Genomic DNA, 17,934 nt, shown 5'->3' on the forward strand with positions numbered 1-17,934 from the left:
TCATCATTATTTTACCAATAATCATCATTATCAATCTCAATCTCAATCTTCAACCCCATATTATCAACATCAACATCACAATTCATCAAAACAACCCAAATCATCAAATCATCATACATCATCATACAACAAATCCAACAATCAAATTAGCGAGATATTGGAAATTGAATAGATTACTATGTTTTGTGTTGACTGGTACCTTTTTTTAATGGAGTTGCAGTTCTTGGATCACACTGGAATTCCAATAGAGGAAATCCTGTACGTAGGATTGAGATTTGATTCGTTGCAACAGGCACAAGAGTTCTATTGTAATTATGCAAAGAAAGTTGGGTTTGTGACTAGGATTAGGAATACCAACTTTGACAAGACTAGGAAAGAATTAAAGGTACCTATTAACCAATCGATACACTACAGTCGTGAAGGTTATTGGGAGTATCGAGTGAAGGAAGCAACGCGGGTAAAGAGAATAACAACAGCTGGGTGCAAAGCAAGGATGTACGTGATGCTTGATAGGCATAATGATAATTGGATTGTGTCCAAATTAGAATTAAAGCACACCCACACATGTTCTGCAAAACAAGCTGTGCATTACAGTGAGTACAAGGAATTGACCATGCATGCCAAGTGTGTGATTCAGAACAACGATGAGGTTGGCATACGGCCCAACAAGACTTATCTCGCACTGGCGAACGAGGTTGGTGGGTCATCAAAATTGGGTTACTCAGAAAAGGATGTGAGGAACTACATAACGAGGAATCTACGCTGTGCTGACATAAACGAAGATGTGAAGGAAATGATTAGCTATTTCATGCAAATGAGAGATATAAACCTGAATTTCTTTTATGCTGTTGATGTGGACAAAACTAACAAGTTTAAGAGTGCGTTGTGAGTAGATGCAAGATGCAGGGCGTCCTATAAATATTTTGGAGATGTGGTCTCATTTGATACAACGTACAGTAGAAACAAGTATGTTTGTGTCTCTGCCTACATTGTAAGGGTATTACATTTATTGCACACTATTGTGATTTAGTAGTTTTTTGCTGTGTTTATTGCAGGCATGGACTTCCTTTTGCATCTTTCATTGGTGTTAACCATCATGGCAAGTCCACTCTACTCGGATGTGCTTTGTTGGAAAATGAGGAAATTCGTAGCTTTGAGTGGGTCGTTAAACACTGGTTGAAGTGCATGGGAACTCTTCCACAGGCCATCATCACAGACTAGTACAAATTCATGTTTGGTGCTATTAGGAATGTCTTCCCAAATACTAGACACCGATGGTACATATAGCATATAATGAAAAAGATACCACATAAGCTCGGAGGATATGCTCAGTGCAGAGAAATAGATGATAAAATACATAGCATTGTTTGGAATGCCCGTTCTGAAGAATCTTTTGAGAAGGATTGGTGTGCATTCATTATTGAGTTTAACCTAGAGAAAAATAAATGGCTATCAGGTTTGTGCTTTATTATGCTCTTATAGTTCCTTCACTAAGTCTTTAGTTGTGTGTTGTGATGTAGATATTTATTTATGATGATGATTCTTGCGTTGATATGTTTTGGTTTTGTAGACCTTTATGATGAGCGTTGAATATGGGTTCTAATATATTATCAAGGTGAATTTTGGGCTGGTATGAAAAGTACCCAACAGAGTGAGAGTATGCACGCCTTTTTCGATGGTTACTTGCATTGCAAAAGTGGACTGGTTCAGTTCGTATATGATTATGACAATGTGTTTGGGAACAAAGAGCAAAAAGAACTGGAGGACAATGCTGCAGACTCTAAATGAGTTGTCCCATGTTCATCGAGCTCTACAATTGAAAGATAATTTCAACGTGAGTACACAACCTCCAAGTTTAGGGAAGTTCAACATGAATTCAGGAAAAGAGGGGATTGTTTAGTCCGTGGTGTAACTTAAGAGGCTGATTTGTTTTGAGTGACCGTGAACGAGCAATACCTACTATATGGGGAGCCTAGGTCCTGGACGTATAGTGTCGAGTTTGACCCCGAGACACACAAGGTTCGGTGTGAATGCAACATGTTTGGATCAAGAGGTATTCTTTGTTGCCACTGTCTTACTGTGTTCTTTTATTATGGAGTAGACACAGTACCATATTGCTACGTGATCCCTCTATGGAGCAAGAATGTACAGCGAAAACACACTTTCATCAAGAGCAGCCACGGTGAGAAGCGATTAGACAAAAGCCACAACTTATTTAGATATTTGTGTTCACACTTCTATAATGTTGCCCAGGATTTTGTGACATGCGAAGAAGAAGTGGCCATGTTACATTCAGGTCTTAATTAGTTAAGGTCAAAGTTGCTTGATTATCATGCGAACTTGGGGTCCAGGCGTATTCCAACTACACAAAATAGCACGATCACACAGTGTGACCCCGCTATTGGTGAATCTGACATTCAAGTTCCTTCAAAAGTTTCAACAAAGTGTCAGCCGAGATTGAAGAGGCTTGGATATGAACTCGGCACCTCAATCAAGAAATCTATGCGAAGAAAGAAGAAGAATCCACCGCCGGTATGTGTTTTTTTTCGTTTGTTTCGAAACACTTGTTAACAAGACCAGATGGATAAAGTTGTAAATGTTATTCATTTTTTGTTTATGTATGTTTGTTTTTTATAGGAAGTTGATCAAGAAATGAATCAAGATATAGTGGCGGGTTATGCTGGCAGAGCGAATGAATCACACGAACATGGTAGGTTCTTGTCTTTGTTAAACTAATTTCGGACTACTTAGAGGAATTTTGATTATAGATTTGTATGGAGATATCCCTTTCTTTATTAGAAACTGTGTTATACTTATCATTGACAAATTATTGAGGATGTTAAAGAAATAAACATTGTTAAGCCGACGATATATCATTATTTATTGAGTTTATGTTCATTGATTAATGGTGCGCGAAATTGTGATCACTACAACTTCACACAACTAACCAGCAAGTGCACTGGGTCGTCCAAGTAATACCTTACGTGAGTAAGGGTCGATCCCACGGAGATTGTTAGCATTGAAGCAAGCTATGGTCATCTTGTAAATCTTAGTCAGGCAAACTCAATTGTATATGATGATGAACGAAAATAATATAAAGATAAAGATAGTGATACTTATGTATATCATTGGTGTAAGAGCTTCAGACAAGCGTATGAAGATGCCTTCCCTTCCGTTTCTCTGCTTTCCTACTGCCTTCATCCAATCCTTCTTACTCCTTTCCATGGCAAGCTTGTGTAGGGTTTCACCATTGTCAGTGGCTACCTCCCATCCTCTCAGTGAAAGCGATTGCATATGTCCTGTCACGGCATAGCGGAATTCAGCTGTCGGTTCTCGGTCAGGCCGGAATAATATCCATTGATACTTTTGCGTCTGTCACTAACGCCCTAGCCTGCTAGGAGTTTGAAGCACGTCACAGTCATTCAGTCATTGAATCCTACTCAGAATACCACAGACAAGGTTAGACCTTCCGGATTCTCTTGAATGCTGCCATCAGTTCTTGCCTATACCACGAAGATTCTGATCTCACGGAATGGTTGGCTCGTTTGTCAGGCGAGCACTCGGTTGTCAGGCGATCAACCATGCATCGTGCAATCAGGAATCCAAGAGATATTCACTAAGCCTCAGATGCTTGTAGAACAAGAATGGTTGTCAGTCACCTTGTTCATGAGTGAGAATGGTGATGGGCGTCAATCATCACCTTCATCAAGTTGAAGAACAAGTGATATCTTGGACAAAGAGCAAGTGGAATTGAATGGAAGAACAATAGTAATTGCATTAATACTCGAGGTACAGCAGAGCTCCACACCTTAATCTATGGTGTGTAGAAACTCCACCGTTGAAAATACATAAGAACAAGGTCTAGGCATGGCCGAATGGCCAGCCTCCCAATGATCTAAGATAGCATAAAACAAAGATAGCTACCAAAAGTCTCCTAACACAATAGTAAAAGGTCCTACTTATAGAAAACTAGTACATAGATGAGTAAATGACATAAAAATCCACTTCCTGGCCCACTTGGTGTGTGCTTGGGCTGAGAAATGAAGCTTTTTTCGTGTAGAGACTCTCCTTGGAGTTAAACGCCAGCTTTAGTGCCAGTTTGGGCGTTTAACTCCCAATTAGGTGCCAGTTCCGGCGTTTAACGCTGGAATTTCTTGAGGTGACTTTGAACGCCGGTTTGGGCCATCAAATCTTGGGCAAAGTATGGACTATTATATATTGCTGGAAAGCCCAGGATGTCTACTTTCCAACGCCGTTGGGAGCGCGCCAATTGGGCTTCTGTAGCTCCAGAAAATCCACTTCGAGTGCAGGGAGGTCAGAATCCAACAGCATCTGCAGTCCTTTTGAGTCTCTGGATCAGATTTTTGCTCAGATCCCTCAATTTCAGCCAGAAAATACCTGAAATTACAGAAAAACACACAAACTCATAGTAAAGTCCAGAAAAGTGAATTTTAACTAAAAACTAATAAAAATATACTAAAAACTAACTAAATCATACTAAAAACATACTAAAAACAATGCCAAAAAGCATACAAATTATCCGCTCATCACAACACCAAACTTAAATTGTTGCTTGTCCCCAAGCAACTGAAGATCAAATAAGATAAAAAGAAGAGAATATGCAATGAATTCCAAAAACATCTATGAAGATTAGTATTAATTAGATGAGCGGGGCTTTTACCTTTTTGCCTCTGAATAGTTTGGCATCTCACTTTATCCCTTATAATTCAGAATGATTGGCTTCTTTAGGAACTTAGAATCCAGATAGTGTTAATGATTCTCCTAGTAAAGTATGATGATTCTTGAACATAGCCATTTATTGAGTCTTGGCTGTGGCCCAAAGCACTCTGTCTTCCAGTATTACCACCGGATACATACATGCCACAGACACATAATTGGGTGAACCTTTTCAGATTGTGACTCAGCTTTGCTAAAGTCCCCAATTAGAGGTGTCCAGGGTTCTTAAGCACACTCTTACTCTTATCTTATTCTCTCTTTTTCTCTCTTTTTTTTTCGAAAATTTTTTTTTTCGGTTTTGCTTGCTTTCTTTCTTGCTTCAAGAATCATTTTTTTATGATTTTTCAGATCCTCAGTAACATGTCTCCTTTTTCATCATTCTTTCAAGAGCCAACATTCATGAACCACAAATTCAAAAGACATATGCACTGTTCAAGCATACATTCAGAGAACAAAAGTGTTGCCACCACATCAAATAATTAAACTATTATAAAATTCAGAATTCATGCAATTCTTTCCTTTTCAATTAAGCACGTTTTTATTAAAGAAAGGTGATGGATTCATAGGACATTCATAACTTTAAGGCATAGACACTAAGACACTAATGATCACAAGACACAAACATGGATAACATAAAGCACAAAAATTCGAAAAACAGAAGAATAAAGAACAAGGAAATCAAGGAACGGGTCCACCTTAGTGATGGCAGCTCTTCCTTCCTCTTGAAGATCCTATGGAGTGCTTGAGCTCCTCAATGTCTCTTCCTTGTCTTTGTTGCTCCTCCCTCATGATTCTTTGGTCTTCTTTAATTTCATGGAGTAGAATGGAGTGTTCTTGATGCTCCACCCTTAGTTGTCCCATGTTGGAACTCAACTCTCCTAGGGAGGTGTTTAGTTGCTCCCAATAATTTTGTGGAGGAAAGTGCATCCCTTGAGGAATCTCAGGGATCTCTTGATGAGAGGGGTCTCTTGTGTACTCCATCCTTTTCTTGGTGATGGGCTTGTCCTCATCAATGGGGTATCTCCTTCTATGTCAACTCCAACTGAATAACAGAGGTGACAAATGAGGTGAGGAAAGGCTAACCTTGCCAAGGTGGAGGTCTTGTCCGCCACCTTATAGAGTTCTTGGGCTATAACCTCATGAACCTCTATTTCTTCTCCAATCATGATGCTATGAATCATGATGGCCCGGTCTAGAGTAACTTCGGACCGGTTGCTAGTGGGAATGATTGAGCGTTGTATGAACTCTAACCATCCTCTAGCCATGGGCTTGAGGTCATGCCTTCTCAATTGAACCGGCTTTCCTCTTGAATCTTGCTTCCATTGTGCGCCCTCTTCACATATGGTTGTGAGGACTTGGTCCAACCTTTGATCAAAGTTGACCCTTCTAGTGTAAGGATGCTCATCTCCTTGCATCATAGGCAAGTTGAACGCCACCCTCACACTCTCCGGACTAAAATCCAAGTATTTCCCCCGAACCATAGTGAGATAATTCTTTGGATTCGGGTTCACACTTTGGTCATGGTTCTTGGTGATCCATGCATTGGCATAGAACTCTTGAACCATCAAGATTCCGACTTGTTGAATGGGGTTGGTGAGTACTTCCCAACCTCTTCTTCGGATCTCATGGCGGATCTCCGGATATTCACCCTTTTTGAGTGAAAAGGGGACCTCGGGGATCACCTTCTTCAAGGCCACAACTTCATAGAAGTGGACTTGATGCACCCTTGAGAGGAATCTATCCATCTCCCATGACTCGGAGGTGGAAGCTTTTGCCTTCCCTTTCCTCTTTCTAGAGGTTTCTCCAGCCTTGGATGCCATAAATGGTTATGGAAAAACAAAAAAGCAACGCTTTTACCACACCAAACTTAAAATGTTTGCTCGTCCTCGAGCAAAAGAAGAAAGAAGAGAGTAGAAGAAGAAGAAATGAGGAAGAGGGGGAAGGTGGTGTGTTCGGCCAAGAAGGGAAAGAAGGGGTGTTTAGGTTGTGTGAAAATGAAGGGTTGAAGAAGGGTATATATAGGAGAGAGGGGGGTAATGGTTCGGCCATTATGGGTGGGTTTGGGAGGGAAAGTGGTTTGAATTTGAAGGGTGAGGTTGGTGGGGTTTTATGAAGGATGGATGTGAGTGGTGAAGAGAAAGATGGGATTTGATAGGTGAAGGGTTTTTGGGGAAGAGGTATTGAGGTGATTGGTGAATGGGGGAAGAAGAAAGAGATTGATGGTGGGGTCCTGTGGGGTCCACAGATCCTGTGGTGTCAAGGAAAAGTCATCCCTGCACCAAATATTGCTCAAAATCACGTTTTGAGCTATTTCTGGCGTTAAACGCCGGGCTGGTGCCCATTCCTGGCGTTTAACGCCAGGTTGTTGCCCTTTACTGGCGTTTAACGCCAGTCTGGTGCCCCTTTCTGGCGTTAAACGCCCAGAATGGTGCCAGACTGGGCGTTAAACGCCCAACAGCTAGCATTACTGGCGTTTGAACGCCAGCTTCTTCTCCTCCAGGGTGTGCTGTTTTTCTTCCTGTTTTTCATTTTGTTTTTGCTTTTTTCATTGTTTTTGTGACTTCTTATGATCATCAACCTACAAAAAAGATAAAATAACAAAAGAAAGTAGTTAACTATAAAACATTGGGTTGCCTCCCAACAAGCGCTTCTTTAATGTCATTAGCTTGACAGAGGACTCTCATGGAGCCTCAGAAATACTCAGAGCCGTGTGGGAACCTCCCAACACCAAACTTAGAGTTTGAATGTGGGGGTTCAACACCAAACTTAGAGTTTGGTTGTGGCCTCCCAACACCAAACTTAGAGTTTGACTGTGGGGGCTCTGCTTGGCTCTGTTTTGAGAGAAGCTCTTCATGCTTCCTCTCCATGATGATAGAGGGATGTCCTTGGGCCTTAAACACCAAGGATTCTCCATTCCCTTGAATGGTCAACTCTCCTCTATCAACATCAATCACAGCCCTTGCTGTGGCTAGGAAGGGTCTGCCAAGGATGATGGATTCATCCATGCACTTCCCAGTCTCTAGGACTATGAAATCAGTAGGGATGTAATGGTCTTCAATCTTCACCAAAACATTCTCTACAAGTCCATGAGCTTGTTTTCTTGAATTGTCTGCCATCTCTAATGAGATTCTTGCAGCTTGCACCTCAAAGATCCCTAATTTCTCCATTACAGAGAGGGGCATGAGGTTTACACTTGACCCTAAGTCACACAAGGCCTTCTTGAAGGTCATGGTGCCTATGGTACAAGGTATAGAAAACTTCCCAGGATCTTGCCTCTTTTGAGGCAGTTTCTGCCTAGACAAGTCATCCAGTTCTTTGGTGAGCAAAGGTGGTTCATCCTCCCAAGTCTCATTTCCAAATAACTTGTCATTTAGCTTCATGATTGCTCCAAGGTATTTAGCAACTTGCTCTTCAGTGACATACTCATCCTCTTCAGAGGAAGAATACTCATCAGAGCTCATGAATGGCAGAAGTAAGTCCAATGGAATCTCTATGGTCTCATTTTGAGCCTCAGATTCCCATTGTTCCTCATTGAGGAACTCAGAGGAGATTGGTACACGCCCACTGAGGTCTTCCTCAGTGGCGTCCTCCTCCTCTCTTTCCTCTCCATATTCGGCCATGTCTATGGCTTTGCACTCTCCTTTTGGATTTTCTTCTGTATTACTTGGGAGAGTGCTAGGAGGGAGTTCAGTAACTTTCTTGCTCAGCTGACCTACTTGTCCTTCCAAATTTCTGATGGAGGACCTTGTTTCATTCATGAAACTTTGAGTGGTCTTTATTAGATCAGAGACCATTGTTGCTAAGTCAGAAGTACTCTGCTTAGAACTCTCTGTCTGTTGCTGAGAAGATGATGGAAAAGGCTTGTTATTGCTAAACCTGTTTCTTCCACCATTATTGTTATTGAAACCTTGTTGAGGTCTCTCTTGATTCTTCCATGAGAAATTTGGGTGATTCCTCCATGAAGAATTATAGGTGTTTCCATAGGGTTCTCCTAGGTAATTCACCTCTTCCATGGAAGGGTTCTCAGGATCATAAGCTTCTTCCTCAGATGAAGCATCCTTAGTACTGTTTGGTGCATTTTGCATTCCAGATAGACTTTGAGAAATCAAATTGACTTGTTGAGTCAATATCTTGTTCTGAGCCAATATGGCATTCAGAGTGTCAATCTCAAGAACTCCTTTCTTCTGACTAGTCCCATTGTTCACAGGATTCCTTTCAGAAGTGTACATGAATTGGTTATTTGCAACCATTTCAATCAATTCTTGAGCTTCTGCAGGCGTCTTCTTCAGATGAAGAGATCCTCCAGCAGAGCTATCCAAGGACATCTTAGATAGTTCAGAGAGACCATCATAGAAAATACCTATGATGCTCCATTCAGAAAGCATGTCTGAGGGACATCTTCTGATTAATTGTTTGTATCTTTCCCAAGCTTCATAGAGGGATTCTCCATCCTTCTGTCTGAAGGTTTGGACTTCCACTCTAAGCTTACTCCATCTTTGTGGTGGAAAGAACTTTGCCAAGAAGGCATTGACTAGCTTTTCCCAAGAGTCCAGGCTTTCTTTAGGTTGAGAATCCAACCATATTCTAGCTCTGTCTCTTACAGCAAAAGGGAATAGCATCAGTCTGTAGACCTCAGGGTCTACCCCATTAGTCTTGACTGTGTCACAGATTTGCAAGAATTCAGCTAAGAACTGATGAGGATCTTCCATTGGAAGTCCATGGAACTTGTAATTCTGTTGCATTAGAGAAACTAATTGAGGCTTAAGCTCAAAGTTGTTTGCTCCAATGGCAGGGATAGAGATGCTTCTCCCATAAAAATTAGGAGTAGGTGCAGTGAAGTCACCCAGCACCTTCCTTGCATTGTTGGCATTGTTATTGTTTTCGGCTGCCATGTGTTCTTCTTTTTTGAAGAATTCGGTCAGGTCCTCTAAAGAGAGTTGTGCCTTGGCTTCTCTTAGCTTTCTCTTCAAGGTTCTCTCGGGTTCAGGGTTAGCTTCAACAAGAATGCCTTTGTCTCTGCTCCTGCTCATATGAAAAAGAAGAGAACAAGAGAAATGTGGAATCCTCTATGTCACAGTACAGAGATTCCTTGAAGTGTCAGAGGAAAAGAAAAATAGAAGAAAAGAAGGTAGAAGAATTCGAACTTGATTAGTTAGTGTTCGAATTGTGCATTAAGAAGGAGTAGTACTCCATAAATAGAAGGATGTGAGAATGAGGGAAGAGGATTTTCGAAAATTAATTAGAAAGATGTCAAAAACATTTTAAAAATTGATTGATAATTTTCGAAAATTGAAAGTGGGGAAGAATTGAAGTGATTTTTGAAAATGATTTTGAAATTAGAAGTCAAAAAGATTTGATTGAAAACTATTTTGAAAAAGATGAGGTTAAAGAGATTTGATTGAAAAGTTATGGTTTTAAAAAGATGTGATTGAGAAGATATGATTTGAAAACAATTTTAAAAGATATGATTTGAAAACAATTTGAAAAGATATGAATAAAAAAAAAATTTGTGACTTGCCTAACAAGAAAAGATAAGATTCAAACATAAAACCTTTCTTAATAGAAAAGGCAAAAAATGTTTAATCAAATCATTAATTGTTGGTAAGTATCTTTGAAAAAGGAAAGAAATTGGTTTTGAAAACATTTGATTGAAAAGATATGATTTGAAAAAGATTTGGTTTTGGAAAACTTTGAAAACTTGAAAAAAAAATTGATTTGAAAACAAAATCTTCCTCCTAGCACCATCCTGGCGTTAAACGCCCAGAATGGTATACATTCTGGCGTTTAACGCCCAAAATGCTACCTCTTTGGGCGTTAAACGCCCAACCAGGTACCCTGGCTGGCGTTTAAATGCCAGTCTGTCTTCTTCACTGGGCATTTTTGAATGCTCAGCTTTTTCTGTATAATTCCTCTGCAGTATGTTCTGAATCTTCAATTCTTTGTATCATTGACTTGAAAAGACACAAATTAAAAATATTTTTGGATTTTTAATAATAAAGAACAATCAAAATGTAACTAGAACCAAACAACAATGCATGCAGGACACCAAACTTAGCAGTTTGTATACTACTGACACTATCGAAATGAGAATGCATATGAGACACACAAAATACTTCAAGTCAATAGAATTCAAAGATTAGAACAAAGAACTATATGCATGGATTCGAAAAATATAACAAAAACATGCATTTGACACCAAACTTAAGATGAGACTCTAGACTCAAACAAGAAACATCAAATATTTTTGGTTTTTTTGTGATTTTGTAATTTTTTTGTGTTTTTCGAAAATTAAGTGGAAAAAGATATCAAAATTCTTAATGAGAATTCCAGGAATCAGTGCAATGCTAGTCTAAGACTCCGGTCCAGGAATTAGACATGGCTTCTCAGCCAGCCAAGCTTTCAAAGAAAGCTTCGGTCCAAAACACTAGACATGACCAAAGGTCAGCCAAGTCTTAGCAGATCACTGCTCCAAAAGCAAGATTGATTAAAATCAACAAGCTCTTGTGGTGATAAGTTGAAACCTCGGTCCAATCAGATTAGACATGGCTTCTCAGCCAGCCAGATTTCAACAAATCATCATGAAACTCTAGAATTCATCTTCAAGAATTTCGAAAAAATAAATACCTAATCTAAGCAACAAGATGAACCGTCAGTTGTCCAAACTAGAACAATCCCAGGCATTGTTACCAAAAGCTTGCTCAAAACTTGAACAATCCCCGGCAACGGCGCCAAAAACTTGGTGCGCGAAATTGTGATCACTACAACTTCACACAACTAACCAGCAAGTGCACTGGGTCGTCCAAGTAATACCTTACGTGAGTAAGGGTCGATCCCACGGAGATTGTTAGCATTGAAGCAAGCTATGGTCATCTTGTAAATCTTAGTCAGGCAAACTCAATTGTATATGATGATGAACGAAAATAATATAAAGATAAAGATAGTGATACTTATGTATATCATTGGTGTAAGAGCTTCAGACAAGCGTATGAAGATGCCTTCCCTTCCGTTTCTCTGCTTTCCTACTGCCTTCATCCAATCCTTCTTACTCCTTTCCATGGCAAGCTTGTGTAGGGTTTCACCATTGTCAGTGGCTACCTCCCATCCTCTCAGTGAAAGCGATTGCATATGTCCTGTCACGGCATAGCGGAATTCAGCTGTCGGTTCTCGGTCAGGCCGGAATAATATCCATTGATACTTTTGCGTCTGTCACTAACGCCCTAGCCTGCTAGGAGTTTGAAGCACGTCACAGTCATTCAGTCATTGAATCCTACTCAGAATACCACAGACAAGGTTAGACCTTCCGGATTCTCTTGAATGCTGCCATCAGTTCTTGCCTATACCACGAAGATTCTGATCTCACGGAATGGTTGGCTCGTTTGTCAGGCGAGTACTCGGTTGTCAGGCGATCAACCATGCATCGTGCAATCAGGAATCCAAGAGATATTCACTAAGCCTCAGATGCTTGTAGAACAAGAATGGTTGTCAGTCACCTTGTTCATGAGTGAGAATGGTGATGGGCGTCAATCATCACCTTCATCAAGTTGAAGAACAAGTGATATCTTGGACAAAGAACAAGTGGAATTGAATGGAAGAACAATAGTAATTGCATTAATACTCGAGGTACAGCAGAGCTCCACACCTTAATCTATGGTGTGTAGAAACTCCACCGTTGAAAATACATAAGAACAGGGTCTAGGCATGGCCGAATGGCCAGCCTCCCAATGATCTAAGATAGCATAAAACAAAGATAGCTACCAAAAGTCTCCTAACACAATAGTAAAAGGTCCTACTTATAGAAAACTAGTACATAGATGAGTAAATGACATAAAAATCCACTTCCGGACCCACTTGGTGTGTGCTTGGGCTGAGCAATGAAGCTTTTTTCGTGTAGAGACTCTCCTTGGAGTTAAACGCCAGCTTTAGTGCCAGTTTGGGCGTTTAACTCCCAATTAGGTGCCAGTTCCGGCGTTTAACGCTGGAATTTCTTGAGGTGACTTTGAACGCCGGTTTGGGCCATCAAATCTTGGGCAAAGTATGGACTATTATATATTGCTGGAAAGCCCAGGATGTCTACTTTCCAACGCCGTTGAGAGCGCGCCAATTGGGCTTCTGTAGCTCCAGAAAATCCACTTCGAGTGCAGGGAGGTCAGAATCCAACAGCATCTGCAGTCCTTTTGAGTCTCTGGATCAGATTTTTGCTCAGATCCCTCAATTTCAGCCAGAAAATACCTGAAATCACAGAAAAACACACAAACTCATAGTAAAGTCCAGAAAAGTAAATTTTAACTAAAAACTAATAAAAATATACTAAAAACTAACTAAATCATACTAAAAACATACTAAAAACAATGCCAAAAAGCATACAAATTATCCGCTCATCAATTAATATTTTCAAACCTTGACAAGTTTTTTAAGTTTGCAATTTGCCTCACAAAATACCAATGAATGTAATGTTGACGAATAAACATAAAAAACACATCTCGCAGAAGACACATCCCTATGAATACACCTCCTGGAAAGTCATACTCATAAAAGACACATCTCACTGAAGACACGAAAGACACACTCTCAAAAGATACATCTTGCAGAACATCCCTATGAAGACATCTCGTATAAAGTGCTTGCTAGAGGACACTTCCTAAAAAAGACACATCCCTTTAAAGACACTTCGTAAAAAGACTTTGCTCGAAGACACTTATTGAAAAAGACACATCTATCTATAGACACCTGCAACAAGTCATAACAGAAAAAACCTCTCCCGGAAAACAATTCTAGTGGAAGACACATCTGTTTATATACATGTTCAACGAAGTCACAGTAGAAAGACACTTTCCGCGAAGACACATCCGAAATTAAACAACATCAAAAACACCACATTAGCAAAAGACACTTCTCCTTGATGACACATCTGTGAAAAAAACCTGTAGCGATGCATGACTAACCAAGACACATAAAGCAGAAGTTTGATGCGTGGAAATTAGATTTCTACACAAACTAACCGGCAAGTATATCGGGTCGCATCAAGTAATAATAACTCACAAGAGTGAGGTCGATCCTACAGGGATTGATGGATCAAGCAATTTTTGTTGGGTGATGAATTCAGTTAAGATAACCAGTATGGATTTGAGTGATTTGTAATTGACAGAAAGTAAATTGCCGGAATTCTAAAATGTAGAATGTAAAGAACTTGAAAAGTAAATAGCAGAAGCTCAATTAGCTGAAACTTAAGGTGCAAGAAATTAAAAGAACTGAATCTTAAATTGCAAGAAAATTAAAAGGACTGAATCTTAAATGCAGAATGTAAAGGACATGCTATTCACCCTTATGATTAATCGTACAACATGGTCTTGTCACTTCTCACAATCTTCTCCTCTTCATGCTTATCCACCCTAGTAAAACAACAAAATTTAAGTTCAAAGAGGTGGTGGATATCAAGTGAACATTAATGACTATATGAAGAAAATTGAAAATTTTAGCTACATGTTCCTTATATATGATAACTAACCGTGCCACATGTAAGTATACACAGTTTTGGTGGACACCAAACTTGTTTTACATCAAATAATTCATGTGAAATTTTGATTTTTGTCACTGTTAGTTTATTTACTTCAAGGAACATTTTATTTTCTACTTCAACAAAATAAATTCACAAAAGGAGGCAAGACATGGTTTATCTTTTCCTGAATTTGAGTCTTAGAGCAAATGTGACTTTCTTGAAACTTATAGCACATGTAGAACACCAAACTTAATGTTTGGCTACACACTTCAATAAAATGAATGAGTATATACCCTAAGATGGTTATATGATCATCATGCTTGGAAAGCCATTTTAGAGTGCCTTGAGGCACACCAAACTTAGAAATCCTACATATGCTTTAAAATGATGTATGCAACCATCAAATCTACTCATGAAAGCTCAAATTCATGCTAGAAGAACCATTAATTATTGATATTAAAATAAAAGCAAGAGTATTAAATCGTGGGCTGCCTCCCATGGAGCGCTCTTTTAGTGTCATTAGCTTGACATCAGTTCTTTGTTAGGGTGGTTGATGATCATAGTGCCTCAGCTTGTCTCCTCTCACTGTGAGCCTTCTTCCTGTGTTTTGATGAACAATCTCTGTGCTCCAGCGAGGATATTTCATTGACGATGTAGTAGTCATCAGATTGTGAGGGTGTCTCCAACTGTTGGTATATCAACTTCACTTTGTCTCCCATTGAGAATCCTTCAGTTGCGTTCTTCTTGTTTCTCCATCCCTTTGGAACCCTTTTTCTGCTCTTCTTCCCTTTTTTTAGTGACTCTTTCTTCTTGGCCTCAAGCTTTATGTCAGGGGTCTTCCTCCTTATGATCACACTTGCATCCTATTTTTGTAATCTTTCCTCAGCTTTCTTATCCTCATGATTCTCTTGTTTTTCTTCACTGTCTTTCCTTTGCACTCGGGGTGAGTTAGTGAAGAATTCCTTGGGCTTTTCTTTCCAATTTAAATCCTCCTCATCAATTTTCATGCAGCCTTTATTTTGAGCAGGGTATTGCATCTCCTTAAAGACATTCAAGATTATTTGCTTATCATGTGCCCTCAAGATCATTTCTTCTTTCTCTACATCTAAGATGGCCCTTGCTGTGGCTAGAAAAGGTCTTTCCAATATGATGGAATCATTTTTTCTTCATCTAAATCTAGGATCATAAAGTCTCCTGGAAATATGAACTTTTCCACCTTAACTAGGAGATTTTCCACCACTCCACTAGGTCTTATAAGTGACCTATCGGCTAATTGCAAGGACATTCTTGTAGGTTTCACCTCTTCAATGGATAGCTTTCTAATCATGGAGAGTTACATTAAGTTGATGCTTGAGCCTAAATCGCACAAAGCCTTACCAATTGACATGTTGCCAATGGTACATGATAGAAAGAAACTTCCATGATCCTTAAGTTTTAGTGGCAGGCCTTTCTGAATCATAGCATTGCATTCTTGGGTTAGGATCACAGTTTGTTTTTCGTCCTAGCTTCTCTTCTTGTTGATGAGTTCTTTAAGGAATTTTGCATATAGAGGCATCTGCTCCAACACTTCAGCAAGTGGGAGGTCAATTTCCAACTTCTTGAAAACCTCTAGGAACTTGGGAAATTGTTGGTCTTTAATCTCTCTTTTGAACCTTTGAGGATATGGAAGAGGAAGAGTGTAAGACTTCACCTCTTTCTTCTTTTCTTGTGGATATGTTTCCATGACTTGTTTTCCCTTATTTGAGGCTTGTGGTTCGTCCTCCTTCCTTTAGAACTCTCTTGATCTTTTTCCTCTGCTATCATTTCTTCTTTGTTGTTAGCCTTGTCACCTTCCAATGTCCTTCCACTCTTGAGTTGAATTGCTTTACATTCTTCTTTGGGATTTGGAATAGTATCACTTGGGAAAACATTGGTTGGTCTTTCAGCTTGTCTGGCCAATTGCCCTACTTGTCTTTCAAGATTCCTCATGGTGGCCTCTTGTCTCTCTTGACTTTTAATTAAACTCCCTTGCCCTTTGGCTAGACCTTGTGTGGTTTGAGCAAGTGCTTGTAATGTTGCTTCGAGAGCTGAGATCCTAGTTTCCTGATGGTCAATGGATGGTATGTTGGGGTATGATGGTTGTTGTTGGAAGTTATTTGGGTTGTTAAAGTGGTTGTTCTGGGAATTGAAAGGTGGTGTAGAGAAGTTATTTTAGTGAATCTGTTAGTTGTTGTTGGGTTGCTGATATGAGTTTTGTGGTTTTCTGTTTTGGTTAGTGTTATTGGATGTATGAGTTTGATTGTTTGTATTGTGGGAGTTATTGGAATTGTGATTTTTTTGCCATGAATTCTGATTATCACCCCACCTCAGGTTGGGATGATTCCTCCATGATGGATTGTGTGTATCTTCATGAAATTCATTCTGAGAGGAGCTTGAGGTGTTATGCATATATTGGACTTGCTCTGGTTGCTGCTTATAGTTACTTTTCTCAAAGCCTTCTTCACTTTGGCTCCATCCATTTGAGGGTTGGCTTGCTGTGTTAACTGTAGCCACTTGGAGTCCATCAATTCTCTTTGTCATCAGCTCCATTTGTTGCTGGATTTGTTGGTGCATTAACTTGTTCTGTGCCAAGATAATGTCCACTCCTTCTAGCTCCAACACACCCTTCTTTTGTATTGGTTATCGTTGCCTCTAATGAGCATAGAAGTATTGATTGTTGGTTACAGTGTCTATGAGATTCTGGGCTTCCTCCGCTGTCTTCATTAGTTGTAATGAACCTCCTGCAGAGTAGTCTAAAGACTATTGAGCTTTTAGAGTCAATCCCTCATAGAAGTTCTAAAGTCTATCCCATTCACTAAACATCTCAGGTGGACATTTTCTAATCAGAGCTTTGTATCTTTTCCATGCCTCATAAAGTGATTCTCCATCCATTTTAGTAAATGTTTAAACTTCTGTCTTCAGTCTTATGATCCTCTGAGGTGGGTAGAATTTAGATAGGAATTTGTTCACCAAATCATCCCACGTGTTTATGCTTGATAAACCATTATTTTATGGTTTATATTGTGTTTGATTGAGTGATTTTATCAAGCTTTTCACCCACTTATTCATATGATTAGCATGTATTTTCAATCTTTCCCAAATTGTTCTATGATTGAAAACTTGCTTCCTAAAGATCTTTTAATTGTATATTTTTATTCTCCTTTATATCATTCGATGCCGTGATATGTGTGCTAAGTGTTTCAGGCCTCATAGGGTAGAAATGGCTGAGAGAATGGAAAGGAAGTTTGCAAAATGGAAGGAACACAAGAAATTGAGGAGATGTCCAGCAAGAAGCGACGCGGGCGCATAGGTCACGCAACCGCGCGAAATGGACGAAGACGCAGTGACGTGCTCGCGTACCTGACGCGACCGCGTAGATTGGAAGCTGCACGAGTGACGCGAATGCGTGGACGACGCGCACGCGTGGCACGAAAAATGCTGAGTGACACGAACGCATGACTGACGCGTACGCGTGACATGCGCGATCTGCAGAAATTACAGAATATGCTGAAGACGATTTTGGGCCGTGTTTTTAACCAGATTTCGGACCAGGAACGTAGATTAAAGTCAGGGAACATGCAGAGACTCAATACTTCAGATCATGTCATAATTCACTTTTCATAATTTAGATGTAGTTTTTAGAGAGAGGGGTTCTCTCCTCTCTCTTCTTTCTTAGGATTAGG

At 39.8% G+C, this 17,934-nt stretch overlaps 1 protein-coding gene and 1 non-coding gene across 2 annotated transcripts; both read left to right on the forward strand.

The window, feature by feature from the left end:
* Nucleotides 1-208: 208 nt before the first annotated feature.
* Nucleotides 209-1,221, forward strand: LOC130980822 (protein FAR1-RELATED SEQUENCE 5-like). The gene is made up of 2 exons (XM_057904463.1): nucleotides 209-885; nucleotides 1,056-1,221. Exons 1-2 carry the CDS (start codon nucleotides 209-211, stop codon nucleotides 1,219-1,221), a joined length of 843 nt encoding a protein of 280 aa, XP_057760446.1.
* Nucleotides 1,222-9,116: 7,895 nt separating this feature from the next.
* LOC130951997 (small nucleolar RNA R71) lies at nucleotides 9,117-9,224 on the forward strand. The gene has a single exon (XR_009074181.1). It is a non-coding gene; the product is annotated as a small nucleolar RNA R71 (small nucleolar RNA).
* Nucleotides 9,225-17,934: the final 8,710 nt, after the last annotated feature.

The sequence above is a fragment of the Arachis stenosperma genome, chromosome 1 (genome assembly GCF_014773155.1).
Source record: "Arachis stenosperma cultivar V10309 chromosome 1, arast.V10309.gnm1.PFL2, whole genome shotgun sequence".
NCBI classification, from domain to species: domain Eukaryota; kingdom Viridiplantae; phylum Streptophyta; class Magnoliopsida; order Fabales; family Fabaceae; genus Arachis; species Arachis stenosperma.

Coding starts and splice junctions, on each gene's coding strand:
- LOC130980822 (XM_057904463.1), top strand. CDS start 209: ATGGAGTTGCAGTTCTTGGATCACACTGGAATTCCAATAGAGGAAATC. Junction 886..1,055: donor AACAAGTTTAAGAGTGCGTT/GTGAGTAGATGC, acceptor TGTTTATTGCAG/GCATGGACTTCCTTTTGCAT.